The following is a 17263-nucleotide window of genomic DNA, read 5'->3' on the forward strand; positions in this document are numbered from 1 at the left end:
TGATCATTATCTGAGGCTATAAATCCATATGGGGCAGTGCTCTGCCTGAGCTAACATGCCTGGTCTCTCAATGTCCTTCGGAATCAAGTTACTCCAGCAGAAGTGGTGAGTGCGTGGTAGACATGTCTGCCCTGGTGGGACTTTATGTGTGAACAGAGCTCTCACGACCCCCGAGCCAGGCTGCTGAGTAGCATCTCTGCATTGTATCCTCTCGTACTTCTTGCTGTGAAGCCAGTGCATTTACAGCCAGGTCAGAGTCACTGCACCAGTCAGCATAGGCAAGGCACAAAAGCGGTGCAGGGGAACAGGAAAGCAGGAGTGCATCTCACCCATCCAAAAGTAAGTTCTTCCCCTTCGTTATTGTCCATTGGACTAAGTGGGAGCTGAGGGATGTTTCCTTCCCCGGAGTATTCCTGGACTAGCAAAGGCAAAGCCACTTGCTGCATGGGGTATCTAGGCCTTAATGAAGAATTGTCATGAAATTCAGGTCCAGCTGCTCAATGCTAGTCCCACTACGCAGGACATATTTTTCCCATTTATTTTCTCACTCAGATTTCACCTGTAAAACAGTAACTCTAATGCAGCTCCTCAATTTCAGCCTGTTAAATCCTTAGTTCAGCTAGCATAATTACAAAGAACATTTTCCGATAAAGAAGTCTAAAACTTTCAATTGCAATTGTAACAGTAGAGCACCCTGAAATGTGTTTTGCTGCGACACTGCGCTCAACTGTTCCAGGTATGTTAGCAAGATCAGGTCTGCGACACATCACAACCCCAAAAGCTTCCCACCTAAGACTATGAATGGAATAAGCAATCTATCACATGCTATGACACGTTCCCCAAAACACACACACACTCAAAACCTTAAAGTGGTGTCAGAATGTTTATTGAAGAGGGCAATCTAACTGGCTGAACCGATCTGGGTACCTGGTAACTTTTAACATAAGCAAACAGAGATACTGTAAACTTGCTGTGCATGGAAACTGTGTTTATACTTGAATTGGACTTGGAAGACTGAAATAATTTAATAGAAAAATACAGCTTAAGTTCCCAGGAGCTCTGAATGACCTCAAGATCATTCTGAAAAAACAGAAATATAGGGATATAACAAATGATGCAAATGGAGTTACACAGGTATTTTCAAAGTCAGCTAAAAAAATACATTTAGTTGCCTATTTGTTATGATAGCTTTGCAAATATACTTCTAAAACCACACTTTTCAGTGCCACCAAACATTTTTTTGTCACTTGCATTATCAGAACTGATAGTAAGCGTTCTGCAATGTAAGTGCTGCCTCATTTACTTGTGAGTTTAGTAAATGCTGGATCTTTTCTTTCTAGCCATACTGCTAAGATTCTTACTATCACAGGACAAGATAATAAACTTTCTTAGTGATGCAGTGGAAGTAGATTAGAAGAGGAAAAAAGAAACAGAAGCAAGAAATTTCAGATTATTCTCTGTGCAGTTGATATATCTATGAAATTATTTATATAGTAACTAAAATAGCTGTACAATGGCACATCTGCATGGAAAGTGAACACAAATCAGAGATATAATAACCATGACAAATTGTGAGCTCTGTTGCTCATACATCTAGAAAATCACTATCAGGAATATTAAAACACCAAGAGAAATTAAGCCAATGTTGCATAATGATGATCAAACTCCTATGAAAATCAGGAAATTGTTAAATCTAATACTGATTTGTTTTAAAAAAATGAAGTAAAAGGGGAGGGGCAATTATTTTGTAACTTTTGCCACTGAAAACAGCCAGATGAGTCTAATGAAGCTGCATTTATTCTTCTGCCATGGGCTGGGTGTGTGGCCGCAACGGGAAGCTGACCCTGAGAGGGAACGTTTGAGAAGCATTGAATGATGCATTGCAGGTTACCAATGAATCTGTATTTGTACCTGCATCTGTATTTGTACTTGCATTTTCCACACCACTCATACAACTCCCCTTTTGACATGAAAACATCACGCAGGCAGACCGAAGAGATTGTGCTTGTCACAGCAAGGTCCTCATCCTGCAAAACCTTACGTATGTCCAGGATCGGGATGACCTGTGGCAAAATTCAGCACCAGGTTCCATCAAGTCTTCAGAGGAGGGGACCCGGTTTCTGTTCAGTGCAGGAACACCCCATGAATTTTGGTGTAACGTGTGAAAATCAACCGACCCCGGGAAGCATTCGCCAACCTTTTGAGAAAGCAGTATCACGAACAGGTGTTTTTGCGGAGTAGAGGCGACAAGGCCCCCCGTGTGCTGCTGCCGCGTCCCCGTTTTGGGGGTGAAACCCCGCATTTCGGCTCTCCTCAGAGCGAAGCGGGCAGGAGGCCGCCGCAGCCCCGGCCGGCCTGCAAGGGAGGGAGCTGCCGGGCTCCGTCCCGCGCCGGGGAACCGGCCCTGCGCTGCAGCCGGCAGCCGCCCGGCCGCGGGCCCTGCCCGTACCGCGGCCGCCCCGCGCCCTGCCCGGCTCGGCTGGGCCCTGCCCGGCTGGGGTCGGCCCTGCCCGCCGCCCTCGGCCCGGCCGCCAGCGGCTGCGCACGCCTCTCCCCTTCCTCCTCCTCCTTCTCCTCCTCCACTTTCTGGCGGCCGCTGCCCCCGGCAGGGATGGAGGCCATCGAGGAGCTGGCGCTCAAACCCTGCACCTCCTCCCTCTACCTGCGGCCTTTCCGCCTCTGTTACCGGCAGGTGAGTGGCGCCGGCGGCTCGCCCCTTGGCGCCCGCCCAGCCCCTTCCCTCACGGCCGGGCCATCCCGTCCCGTCCCGTCCCTCCGCCCCTTCCCTCCGCCGCGGCCGGGCCCTCTCCCGCCTCGTCGCGGAGCGCAGAGGCGGGAGGCCGAAGGAGAAGGGCCGGCCGGCCCGCGGGCCCCTCTGGTGTCCTGTCATTCCCCCCCCCCCCCCGCCTCCGCCATTTTGGGACAGCGGCGGTGTCGCCGGAGGAGCGTGCGCCTCAGCCTGATGGCGCCCTCCCGCCCCGCACCGCCCGGCACCGCCCCGCAGGCGGCTGCTCTGCCCCTGCCCGCCCGCCGCAGCCTTCCCGGGCCGGCGGGGTGGACAGCGGAGGTAGCCCGAGAGATCGGTGCCTGTGGAGGGGACTGCCTTGGGCTGTGACAGCAACTCCAGCTCCTGCACGGGTGCGCCGTGCCCCCGGGCGCCCGCTACCTCACCGGGTCCGGGGCTGTCTCCTTAACCCCGTTCTGGTGTTTCAGTTCACCTTTGAGCGGGGCATCTCTTGATCTGGGCCTTGGCTTTGGTGCTGAGAGTTTGCCAGCCCTCAGCGTGGCATGTTGTTAACTTCTATCGACAAGTTAGGCCGCTGCTCTGCCAGGCCAGCCTCATTGCCGGCAAGTGGGAAGCAGGGAAAGAAATCCCTTTCCTTGTCATGTTTGTATCAGCGTGAGTCACCTTCCACAGCATCCCTGAGAACTGGTACCTCCAACAGTGGCAGGAATGCAAGGCGTGAAAGGAAAGTCGCTTCTCGCAGCGTAAAGTGCTGCACGTTCCTTGAAAGTTTTCTGCGAGCGAGGTCATGCACAAAAAGCGTTTGTTTTTCTAGCTGATGATGCAGTATTGGCTGGTCCGGGGTGAGCTTCTACCCAGGTAGAGGGGCAGAAGTGGAAATACAGAAGAATTCGGACAGCCCTAGAAATGCATGCTGCAGACCACATCTTCTCTTACTCCTTCTTTGCTTTGCTTCTAAACGCATCAGTTGAAAAGGCAGAAGAGGGAATGTATATGGAGGAGGTGTAAGTCCAACAGTGAGATAAGATACAAAAGAGGAAAAGCAAGGGTTGAAATAGCTTGCATCAAAACAGATGAATTGATTTTTTTACCTTTTTTGATACATTTTGTACATGATTTTCCTGAAGAAAGCTCTCTTTTAATTGGTTGGGAAAAGTAAAACATTTTGATTCGTGAACAGCTGAAAGCTTTACACTGAATTAATTATTTCTTTATAGGTACCAGAAGAAAACCTGAAGAACATTCTTTCATGTTCTGAATTTTTTCTGGCTTAGTTTATAAGTGACAAGTCTTGCTTCTTAATTTCATTTTCATTTCTGAGTCATGCTCTATTTGCATGAAAAATAGGATTTAATTAAAATGTACAAAACAGTTTTACAAAATTACTTTTAATTGAATACAAGTGCCTTAAATGTGATGAGTATGGTAAAGAAGAAATAAGGATGTGTTTGGTCACGTGCCGTGATTTGACAGATACCAGCATTGCCACCAAAAGAGGTAGACTTGCCCTTTCTGCACATCTTGCTACTTCCTCTGCTTGCACAAGTGTTTGTGCAGCGAGATAGTGAGCTGGGTCAGGGATCTGGTCCAGGTCAAACATAATCTGGCCAAAAAAAGGAGTTAGTTTTCACGTAAAGAAAGTCCCTCAGTTCAAATGCTTATGCTGGCAGAGGGGACGTGGTAATATGGTGGTTAGGGATGAGTGTTTGGGGGCTGGTTGAGGGCAGAGATTGTTTCTCTTGGCTGCAGCACTGTCTTAAAATGAACGTGAAAATGTAGTTTATATGGCACCTGTACAGAAGCTGGCTTGGGTCAGGCCTACTGAGTGCATAAGCTCAACAAGCACACAACTGCCTGCACCTGACCTGAGGGACAAGCCCTACATTTATTGAAAACACATTTTGCATTTAAAACCTGACTTACTAACCAGAGGAAATACTAAATATTTGTAGTCATTTAACTAATTGTTTCAAAGGCATTTAGGCCTGCTGAAAACCCCATTAAATACCTAAATGGTTAAGTGTCTAAAATCTAAGGGAGTTAGGTGTCGGATCTGTTTAAGAATTTTTGAAAATTCCACACTCATCTAACACTGAAAATTATTTCCAAAATCTAGCCCTTGATCTTAATGGTTTTATGCTGAGGAAGTCTTCCTCTTGTCCAACATTTTTTTATTCACTAGCTGGAAAAAGAAACTTTTCTTCTTTTTAGTTCCTAATTGGTGCTGTATCTTAAATTAGTTTCCCCCTTCCACAAATTCCCTGCATGTGCTTGCTGAACTTAACCCAAATCTAATAAAAAAGTCTTTCTGAATAACAGATTATTCTGAACGAGGAAAATTTGAATAATGGCATTTGTTGCACTGTGAAAACTGAGATCAGTTTGGATACTTACTTTATGCAGTATGTGGCATCATGCTGTAATTGGAAGGCTTGGGGCGGTCTTACAGGTATTTTTGTGAAGCTATTACATGTCCCCTATAATTCACTGCAGTCTGAAGAAGATTCATTGATGTGTATTTTTGTGTTTATTTAATATTGATGAAGAATAATTTGGGCCTTGAAGATTGAGATTTTGAAATTATTTTCAAACAGATACATTCCTAAAATAGACACTGATATTTCAACATAACTCCTCTGTCCAAGGATGTATATAGAATGAGAGTTTTTTATTTTATTAGTCTGGGTTTTTATAACTATTGCTTTTCTGTACAAACAAGAAGTTGAAAGAATTTTTCACATACAATGTGATTTTAAGATTATTTCTAAGCATTCATGAACATTTAACGTTTTACAGCATTGATTCCTAGACATTTAGTCATGAACATGTACATTACAGCATTGATTCTAAGACATTTAATCTAAAAATTATGCTACTTGTTTGGAGGTAGTTTTGATCCCATCACTGTAGCTAAAACAGTTAAGTCTTCAGCAATTAAACATAAATTTAGATACAATTGATTTGTATCACAGTTTACCCTACTAGTCAGATTTTATCCATTCAACTCGTACCCTACTGAGTTGTAAACCACTGTTCTTCTAGCAGGTTTACAGACCACCAGAAAACTGCAGGACATCAGCAAAGGGATCCATTGGGTGGGTGGAGGAGGGGTGGTGAAATCTAAACAAAATGCTGAGTAAATACTGTTGTAAGCCCACACAGGTTATGCATGTGAAGAAGATTGTGGTCACACCTGATCAAGAGTGGAGCCAAAGACTCAGATGGTCTCCTACCTATTTGTCAGGGGCACTTAACACATTCAAAACTGTAGGCCCAAAGACTGGATTAGTGTTTTGGCCAGCTGAGTATTTTCCTGGATGTTCAGACAGGGAGTTGTGGGCACATGCAGGAACAGAGTTGTATGCACTTAGAATCAAGTCAGGTGGTTACTATCATGTTAGAGAAAACTCCATCAGTGTCTTTCTAGGTTTGTGCTTAAGTTTTCCTGTGTCGTAAGAGCTTGAGTCGTCCGTTGGATTGAACCTGTTATATTTGGTTACATACAGAAATACTCTCCCAAAAGACCTTGAGAAAAATGTTGGTTTCTGGCTATTTAGCTGTAGTGAGGATTGTCATAAGTCATAGGAGTTCCTGAAGTTACAGCGATTTATGCCCGTGGTGGATCTGCTCTTCCAATACAGGGTCATGAGATCTTTTCATATGAGGTCTTTCATCTTCCTCTTCCTCTGCCCACTCATATTTTAAATGGAAGTGATGAGCTCTGAATGTTTCCTATAGAGTGTAAAATTAAGTGTACACCCTTCTGAAAGAATTCTAGCTTTTGAACCACGCAGGCAACGTTCAGGCATCGTGCAGCTTAGTGTTAGGCATCCAAGCTATGGGGAATAGCCTGGCTCTCCAGACAAATCACTGTACCAACCACTTTTTTAAATTATTTGTTCTGTCTTTGTATAGTGCAAAGGTAGAAATGGAAGTGCAGTAAAGGAGTCATGGAATTCAGCAAGCTGTAGGCAGATTTGGTTAGGGCCAATGGGGAGGGGTAAGGTACAGTTTAAAACTATGTTCTTCAAAATAGACATCTAACAGCTCCTCAAAATGGACCTCACTTTCTGCTTGGGATTTTCAGCTGTCAGCCCTTCCTCAAGATGGGCACCTCAGTCAAGTAAGCTATGTTATTTTAAGTGGAGTGGCCTGAGGGCGAGAGATGGACAAGGTGCCTCATGTAGCCTGATGAATATCTTCTTCATTTTGTCAGTAGGAACCCTGTTTATATATTTTTGTTCTGCTTGGTACTGAAAGAAGAGAATTAATTTATCTCCCATATAGGACAGCATCTGGCTAGTTTTAATGTGTACTTGCCCCTAAAGTGCAAATTGATTTGTTGTCTAAAGGGGCTTTTTTTTTTTAAACATATATCACCTCCTGAAGAATTAGCTTCTTTACCAGGAACTCCATGGTAAATCTCTTTTCACTTTTTCCTATTGAAGTTTTTCTGCTTTTCATAAATAATTTATTCAAGAGACCAGAGGGATGGCTAATGAGAGATTAACTGAATGCCCAAGGGCTAGGGCATTTCCCTGGGATGTGGTAGAGTCAGGCTGCAAGATCTTGCTTCAATTAATATTGCTTCCCACATCACAGGAGAGTGTGCTCACTGCTGGGAAGCACATTTGTGTGTAAATCTTCAAGCTCTCTTTTGTGTGTGTTAGCCAGGCACTGGCCTATATATTAGACAAAAAAAAATACCAAGTTTAAGAATTCTGCTGAGACTAAGTCATGAAGTAGTCTCTGAGTACTAACAGTTGAGCAGAGCTGTTAGGATTTTAGGCAGTATTAAATATCCAATTGGGAATTTGGATTCAATGTAGTCTTCTCAATCAGTACCTGAGCAGGGATTTCCGTGGTTCTGCATGTTGGTTTTGGACTCTAACACAGGGCTTTGACAGACAGAGCTCTGGTGAATCTTGTAGTAATTTAAGAAGTTACTGCATGCAATTGTTTGTCCCCATGCTAGCAGTTATTACCCTCTAAGAATCAGCAGAAAGGAAAGCAGTTTTATGCCAGCTCTTACTCTGCCATTCCAGTTCAAACCCGCCTCCATCAGCCCTTCAAACTAAATTACTGAGCTTTGCATAGAACTAAGTGAATTGCCTTTGCAGTTCACTTTGGTGACCTCTGTGCTAGGGACAGTATCCTTCAAGGGGTGGCAGAGCATCAGCTGGGGGGAAGCATCTAGCTGGAGGAATATATCTTGAGCTGCAACAGAAACTTTTGCCCAGAGCTCACATATCTGGATCTAGCCCAGACTCCTATAGCTTTGTTTTTAAAGGTTGTTCTGGCAAGGGAGCTCTTGCCACTGTTTCCTTGCATTGTATAAACATATATGTGCATTCTGCCCAGGAACTTTCAGAAGTTTGCTGCTAATATCAACTGTCAGTAATTTTCCCAGTATGTGTGTGAGTTTGTATTCAAATGTGTGGAATGGTGAATGGGCATCTGTTTCAATGATGTGGGATAAACCTCAAAAACTCTGTGCATATCGACTGAACCATAAAGTCAGTAGTGGTAAATTGGAACTATTTGCTCTTTTGTGAGCTTCACATTCCTTCCACACTTCAGAGTAGTCCAGTGCCTCAGCATCACATATCCTCTATTGATTTAATGTTTAGAATCATTAATTTTGAAATTAAACATGAAAAATGCTCCCTTCAATTTCATTTTAATACATGATGTTTTCATTCGGTGTTCAGGTAATTCGATTATAATCTCCTTGAGTTTTACAGTCATTCTAAAGTAATTTTCAAGACTACTGTAGATTTTAACACATCATGAACTTTATAATGGGTAGAAAATGTACTTCAGGAGTAGAGCGCAATTCATCAGTGAAGAAGGCATTTCTTATTTCTAATCTTAGATTTGCTACTGCTTTCTTTTGTGACCATGAGCAACCACTCTGTTTCTCTGCCTTACAATTTAACTGTCTTGGAGATGTCAAGAGATTAAAATATGTATGCATGCAGAAAGAAGTGAGGCCTGTATCATTAATGTCATGAAAACTTTGAAGATGAAAAAAGCAAAGCAGTGCAGTGTTACAATAATATTAACAATCTGATTTTACATTCAGAAATTTTTTTTATATGGTAATAGGAACATGAACATGCCTAGCTGCCTGAAATGTTCTCTGGAACTTCCGTCTGCTTTTTTATAAACATAAAACATTCTTTTCCATTTTGACAGTTAAAAATGATGCTGTTGAGGGAGTAAACAGATTTTTAAGTTACCTGTTCAAACAAGTAAGTCTTCTGTTTAATCTTCAAAAGGCTCCAGTAGTAGGAAATATGCTACTGAGTAATACATTTATTTGCAGTTCGTTTTTTCAAAGCAGTAGTGCAATAAAAGGAGATGCCATTTTTGCTGCAAAATTTGTCTCATTTTCTTCAGCTTGTCAAGTTTGTTGTCAGTATATAGTATTAATCTTAAATGCAAACATAGTGCTTCTAGCTCAGGAAGTCCCTGAGCTGCAAATTGCAGGAGGCTGAGAGTATTTTAACAATATAGTCTTCCTTAGGCATCTTGGCTTCTGTCAGAGGTAGGATCCTGGATAAGACAGATTTTTGATCTTACTGATCTGACTGCTGCTGTGTTAACTGGGAATTATGGTTGAAGTGCAGTATAATTCTTTTATATGGGTGAAAGAAAAGAAACATGAAGTTTTTGCAATGGCAGCATTAGGGAGTTAAATACTGAGGGAACATAATTTCCTTTGAGAGAAACAGTGTTCTTTGCAATTAGAGCACAGGTTTAAGAAAAGAAATTAAGGAATCTACGTGTATCTGCTTCTGGCTCTGGCATACACCTTGAATTCAACTCTGGAAATTTGTACAAGTTATTTTTGTATGAGACATTTATGAATTACTAAAGGGGGAAATGAGAAGAATTAGTTAATAAGAGTAGTAGTTGAAAAGAACTCTAGTACTTGTTTTTGTTTCAGTGAATATTATGTTGTATTAGTCTTAATTTCTTGATCCAGCATGCTTTGACAAGTGAATGTAGGGTTCTTTGAAGTAAATACATGAAAACTAGTTGTCAGTGACAAAATTTAATATTTTTAGGTCAGTCATATTATGATTTAACAAACTTATGACAGCAAATGTCACTTACTGGAAAGAACAAGGCTCTGTCAAAGCATCTTTTGTGGCATCCTTGCACAGGGCTGAAATGTGTCTACACCTGCATAAATGAACATTAAAATCTCATTTAATGTCATCAGTAGCTAGACTGCTTGGGTTACCATGCAATAGCTATGAAATTAAGACTGAGTATAGTTAGCTTAAACCAGTATTTTTCAAGTTCTGATACATAGCTTATTGGGGGCTTGTAGGTCATCCATGTGAGTCAACTAAGAAAAGCCCATCAACTATCAGCAGATTTTAATGTGCTACCAAGGTCTGCAACTTCACTGGAAGATGTTTCCAGGTCTGCAGATGAAGAGGTTGAAAACCATTGGCTTTGACAATACCTCTCCAGTAGCCTCATCTGCAAAGGCTTGTCTACACAGGACTTTCCTGATTGCTCCATGTCTCATTCTACAACAAAGAGTCTGGTTCTGTTTACGTTAAACCATTTTCAAAGTATGATTGCACTTTGAATTCATACCCTACCTTAATCCATGTTAACTTTCCAGTGCATGCCCTAAGGGAGCAGTAAACTAAACTGAATGACTGTGTCCACACAGGGGTTTAATGGAGTTTAACTAGCAGAATTCAAGTTCATCAAGGTACTTATTTCAGATTCATTTTCTTGATGCCCTGGTGTAGACAAGCCCTAAGAATAAAAGTGGTTTAGTTCTAAGTGAATGAACCATGTTATAAAATCCCATCACGAAGATTTTATTATATTTTTGTGTGTGTGAAATACTACTACTGAAGGGTATAAAGTAGGCTTTTCTGACTTGTTTGGTACGGTCTTTTTTGTAGTAATTGCAGTTAGATCCGAGAAACAAAATAGTGTTCATGTTCTTCAACAACTAAGTGCTTTATTTGTTTTTCAGTTTGGATCAAAATACATATGTTTGCTTAAATAGCAGAAACTTCTTTTTCCCAGTACAAAAAATCTGTCATCTGAATCATAATTTCAGCTATGACATTATGTGTATTTGGTATGTTTTAAAGCAGATGAACCCTGTAGCATTTTAAGTGTTTATAGCAAATCTGAATATTATGGAAATTAGACATTTTCTGTAAATGGGAATATTCTTTAAAATGTCTGGGTTTGATGGTCCATATGGGCTGAAACTATGCTTTGTTATACTCCTGAAAATACAAGTGGGTTTTAAATAACAATTTTATCTCAGCTGGTGCCATATTTTGTATTTTCAGCTGTAACTCATAAAAGGTCAGGTCCCGTGCTTTGAAAACTCTACACAAGTTGATGTTGCATAAATAAGCATGTTTTACACAGCAGGCATATATAGTTAAGTGCCCCTCTGACTTGCATTCAGATTAATAATTCTTCATAATTTTTAACTAAAACAAGTTAAAGAACTTAGCTTTTTGGTACTGTCCTTCACACATAGATCAAAATCTTGTTAATACAGTAACACTAAAGTTTACTGAAGTTTAAACAAAGTAAAGCTCAGTTTTTCTTAGTGGTCAGCTCATGTCACACTAAAGCCCTGATCACTGATCAAAACAGCATTAATTATTTGTTTCACGTTGCGGTTGCTGTGTCAAAATCCTTTAAATACCTCTTGGAGCTGAGAGGGAATCTTACGGCCTGTGACAGAGCAGCTGGTCTGGACATGGGCTGATGCCCCAGTTGACAGGTTGTTGGATTAGAAAGAATATCAAAGGCAGTGAGTAAGATTAGGGATAAGTGAACATCTGACAGCAGTTTGCAGCAGGGGAGAACAGATGATAAACAATGGGAGCGGGGTGCGTGGGGGGGGGTGAGAGGTGAGAAGGCCATGGGAAAAGTGTGGCGGCAATCACTAAAGCTCCAGGTTGCTGAGCCTCATGAATAGAACAGGAAATGGGATTTGCTGGGACAGATGTGCTGAGCGGTGATGAATACATTATAGGGAAATGAGGCTAAACTCCTAAAGGTGAGAGATGTTCTTTCTCTGAAAATAGAAAATATGAGAAAAGAAAAGTTTACCCTCCTGGAGAAGTAAGCATTAATACTTGAAAACTAATACAGAAAGAAGTAATGCTAATGGTAATTTTAATTAAATGGTTATTCTGCAGTAGCATTCATGATGAACTCTAGGTCATGTACTTGTAGCATAACAGTCTTACAGTGCTATTACATATATAGTATTGTAAGTATTTTTTTAAACCCAAGATTGCACAAATGGTAGAATAATTTGAAGGATGGAGCAGCCTGAATGGAGGCTCTGACTGGATAATGCTTAGACACATATTCTGGATCTGGCATGTATTATATAGCACTCACATAACATATGTTTGATCCTGCCACCATTAAGAGAGTTGTACTAGTGATCTTGTGAGGTCCTCCCAGCCTTACATTTTTTCAATTCTGTGAAGTGATCATTTGCTTGTAGAAAATTGTACATAACTGTTCCTGTTCCTTAGGATATTGTTTCTGTGCTTCTCAAACTGCCTTAGGTTATATTCGTGATGGATCCTTTTCCAATATTTATGATATGATTATCTCGGAAAGCCAACAGAAGCTTTTTGTGTCTTTACTGACAGGACTGTATGTCAGTTCACTGACTTAGAATTTCTTATGTGTTTGGTTTTGGGTTTTTTTTCCCAAGGAAATCTCATTTAGAAAACAGATCTCACATTAACATTTTAACAGTGTATTACTTTAGCAGAAGGGGGAGATGCAGAAAGTATGATTGTTGGCGTTGCTCTGAGAAAGTATCGATAAGATTTGTTCTCAGACATCTAGAAGTTTATTCCACAGTGTATTCTCCCAGTTTGTTTTACAAATACAAGCTTGCTAAAATAAAGTAGAAACACAAACCGTGAGAGTCACCAATTGGAAAACATAAAGCTCAGTGGTGTAAGGACAAGAGGTGACTTAGCTATAATGGAAATGCCCACCATCTGTCTTTCCTGACCTCGAATCTCTCATATATGCTGCCCCTGTCCTCAAGATGAGGAGACATGTATCTGACTCCTTTAGTCCCTGTTTGTTCCTAGCCACATGTACTGCAACTGTAGCTCTAGTTTTTAAAAGAACAAGGGATTGTAACTAGAATGTGGGATGAACAGCTATGTCCTATAGCCCTGCTTCAGGGAAGTAGCTGTTCATGTAGCTGAAATGCCATGTGCAGTGTTTTGACCACAGTGGCATCGCTTGAATACAGCAATTGAAGAGTCCATAGAGCTCTGGAGTTCCAGAAGTTCCCCAAAATTAGTGATCAACAAAGATTGTCCTTCCAGTGGCCATAATAATAACTAAAATGGTGGTGAGCACAGCAAAACATAGATTAAAAAGTATGCTTTAGTGATTCTGATCAGCATAAGTACTATGCTAATACTTCTGTTTTCCATAAAACTTTGATTTCTGCATTTGCATGAAACTGTAATCAAAGAACTTACCATTTGTTAGAGGCAGTTCCCATTTTTAAAGAGTTGTTGAAGATTATTTGCAGTTGGCTTGCATAGTTCTTTACTTTATATCCCAAGATTTAAACTGCTGCAGGGTCACTGTCATTAGGAAGGTTTCAGAAATACTGCAGTAAAACACAGAACTACATATATAAATCACTAATTAATCCAATTAATTGAATGCCACTTGTATATGACTTTTAAGCAACAGGTACATTTCTCTGTACCAGTGGTCTCTTCAGAATAGATGACAGGTTAGAAGATGTTTCTAAGTTACTTCTTGAATCTTTCTGTGTATCACTTTTTCCCAGAGGGAGGATGATGAGGAGATGACCACTGCTATGGGAATCAGATTTCATTGGAGTCTATAAAAATTGAGAGGTAAAAGTGAAATTAAGAAAATAGCAAAACCTGGAGCTAGTCGCATCCGTCACTTTGAACTGATTTTTGGGGGGGGTGGGGAGAAAGGAGAGGATGAAAAGCCCTGAGGATCTTTGTGAGGAGGGTCTGTGAGAAAGTCTTAGGAGAAAAACCTAAAGATTGTTACTAAGCCTTGGCTTCTATTAGCCCCCTGCTGCTGTTCTTCATCAAGTTGTTTTAATGGCTTTCAAAGCAAGTGAGTGGAAAATGGTTTCTCTGGAACTTTAAGGAGACTGAACTGAAAACTGTCATTGCTTTATAAGTAAAACACATCAAAGATTGATAGAAGAATTGCTTGTTAAACACATTGTAGATTTTAATTAAAAAAAATGGGAGATATCATAAAAGAGACATCAGATCATCATAACTACCTAAAGGTGAAAGTTTAATGGCTTGTCATCTGTGCAGGAACCTGTGTTAAGTATCTCCTTCATAGCTTTTGTGACCGTCTGTGTGTGTGCATGTGAGCAAGATTTTTTTTTTTTTTTCCAGGAGGGTTTTTTTTCCTAATGTACAGAGGGAAAAGTACACAAGCATAAAAATGTAGGTGGTGGTTACTTGCTTTTTAATTTTATTTCCCCGCTATTTAGGGATGCCTTCTTCTGGTGTTTTTAACTACCTAGTGCTTCAAATTCTTACGTATTTCTGAAATAGTTATCTTTCTTTGTCTTGCAGCGTATAAGATAAGTTTCATGTGTTCAGTGAGTGCAGAGTGCATTTGTGTATCATCTAGTAAGTGCATGAGTGTTTCTTCTGGAAGCTGATCCTCTCACTTCCCTCTCCTGTCCCCACCTTCTTTTCCCTCTACAGTGCTCCTAGACAGTAAATAGTGTGTTTTTTAGAGTTGTGTGTAGAACTAATTAAAAAAAAAAAAAAAAAAAAGGTGAAAAAAAATGTATGCATAGAAAACATTTCCACTGAGACTTTGAGCTTCATTCTTTTAAGCCAAATGCTTGTTCTGATATGTCATGCTGCATATGATCAAGGTGCATATTTAGTAAGCAAATACAAACAATTGTTTTAAAAGACTAGAAGAATTCCTCAGCAAGCTGATAGAACACACTGTGCATTATTCACTATCCATCTTAAGATTTCAGAAATGTTCAATGTTGTAATGTAATCAAAGTTTTAATTAGTGAGTTCTTTCTGGAATTAAACAGCTACATCCATGCATGATTCTGACTCTAGATCTGATTCTTAATGTAGAAAATTGTTTTTGCCAAGAGCCTAATATGTGATGACTGTAATTACTGGATTTTCTGCACATGATATGCTTTGAAAAGGTATATATCATCAAAAAGCATAACATTATTTGACTGACTGTGTAAGATTTTAATGACGTACAAAATCATTTAAATTAGGAGTACGAATATTGCATATGAATGTATGCAATCACTACATAGAATTTGATAACTTGGTGTTATTATTTTAAGGATTATTTTCAATTATATTTGTCATTTTAGCTGATGTTTTAGTTAGCTATAATAGTTATTTGTGAACTTGGAATGGATGTAGTATTTTTGTTTTACTGCATAAAAAGGCTCTAGCATATAATGGGTCTGGACTAGGAAAGGCCAGACACTAAGATCCTTAGTATGTATTTTTATAAACTTTTGAAATTCCAACCTTGCTGAATGCAATGGTATTTTTGCTCCTCTCATTGGTAAGGTCAGGTCTTCACTTGCTTTGTTTCTGCTTAATCCTGGTTTAGGCAAACTCTAAAGCCATTTGGCTAACAGATTTTTTTCTAATTAGAAAATAAAGTGATTGGAGTTGCAACAGTTCAGTGCTTTTTGACCAGGAACTACATATTCTGACAAACTGAGCTAGAAGTCAAGATGTGGAAAAAATAGGGGAAACAGGTAAATTTGTATATTGAGTATAACGTTGTAAATAATTTAAAAATTTATTTAGGATATGAACCTATATAGCTTTTGTATATATTCTTATCTTGAACTGCTGAAATAAACCATCACTGTTGGCTTCATTCATTTTTGTTTTGGCTTTAAGACATACCTTTGTTATTATTTGATCATTTAAGCTTGTTGAGCTTTTGAAGCAGCAGGATTAGAAGAAAAGTTGGCTATCAAGTCTTTTGGCAAATCTGTCTTAGAATTTCCTATGTAGGTCTGCACGTAGCACTCTGCTTTCAGTGTTTTAACATTTCTGACACTTCAATACATTGGACATAGGTAGGCAGTTTCTGGCTTGCTTTGTCTGCAACGCTTGTGTTGCTCTTTTGAGTTACATTTCCAGAGCACTGCAGTTTGTACGGCCTAAAATTTGATCTGTAACTCATCTGATGTGTACCACTCATATAAGTTAAAGAATAACGTGAGATTGTTGGCCTCCTATTCAGTGAAACCAATCAGTAATCATTAGTACAGAAATGACTACTATAGTACTTTATGGGATAGTTCCGTCAAATTTGAAACCTGATTGTCTCCCTATTTGTTTCTGTAAATCATCCTTTTTTTCTTGTTGAGGAGAGGTGGGTGACCTGTCAGTCTGGAGAACCCTGTTTCTTTTTATCTCGTTACTTTCTCTTTGATCTGTCTAGGAGTTAAAACCTCTTGGCAGAGCTCTCACAAGACTCACGGGAACGTATGAGCCTCCCTAGAGCATTATGGTACACTCCGTAGAGAAAGATTAATTTGTAAAAGTAATAATATGAATGTCAAGATTTAAGTGTAAGAATTATGTTGGGGGGTGGGAGAGTAGAGATTTAATCACACCCAGGGGGCTGAAAAAAGCTAGTCAGGGAAACTATTTCACTAAATGGAAAAACTGTTGGAATATTTGCTTTTGAAGTATTTCTCAAAAAAACCCCAGGTGAATGCCAGTTGGCATTGTGTATTCCCTCGCCTCTGTCTGTACATTCTTCTGCGGCCCTTATGATAGAGCAGTGGCATGCCTTCCAGTACTCCTTTAAGTGGGATGACAAACCACACCTAACAGTTGTGCCTTGGGGAGAGGATGAAAGAGGAAAGAAACAACTTTCTGCAGTGCTATGTTTTGTATTCTTTTTAGTCAGAGAAGTGTGTCTTGCTCTTGCAAGGGAAGGTGTGTAATTGTCTGTAGTACTTGTGGAAGTTAATTCTTCATTCTCAGAGCAGCCCTGCTGAGTCTGTGGAGTGAATTTGTGACCTTCATTCTTTGACTAAGATTTTAGGCTCTTCTGTATATGCTGAGTTCATGCCATTGCATGCTCAGGATGAAGTCTTAGAGCTTAAGGTGTCTTGGTATTCTGCTGAAAGAGCCAACAGAAATGGCAATAAACAGTTTTAACATGCTTACTGTATTCAGTACTGCTGAGAAGACATGCTTAAAATCCCCGGACCTTGTCTATGAAAACACTCGCAGTAAGCGGTAATCCTAACTTCCCATGAGACTTGGTGTGTAGGAGGCGTCCTTCCCTGCTCTTACTTCACCATGGAGACACCGTGGTGCTGCACCTGGCTTTGTTCCCAACTGTGTTGAAACTTGGGATCTCCCAAGTGCTGCTTGTTAACCTTGGTCAATCCTGTTAATGCTGGTTTTTTGTTGGCGTGTGCCA

At 40.4% G+C, this 17263-nt stretch overlaps 1 protein-coding gene across 1 annotated transcript in view; it reads left to right on the forward strand.

The window, feature by feature from the left end:
* Positions 1-2513: 2513 nt before the first annotated feature.
* Positions 2514-17263, forward strand: part of NUDT14 (nudix hydrolase 14) — a 62007-nt gene continuing 47257 nt past the window's right edge. Inside the window, exon 1 of the mRNA XM_075029676.1 lies at positions 2514-2692. Coding sequence (XP_074885777.1) covers positions 2612-2692 — 81 coding nt within the window. The 5' untranslated portion in view covers positions 2514-2611. The remainder of the gene's footprint in view (positions 2693-17263) is intronic.

The sequence above is a fragment of the Buteo buteo genome, chromosome 6, assembly GCF_964188355.1.
Source record: "Buteo buteo chromosome 6, bButBut1.hap1.1, whole genome shotgun sequence".
NCBI lineage: Eukaryota > Metazoa > Chordata > Aves > Accipitriformes > Accipitridae > Buteo > Buteo buteo.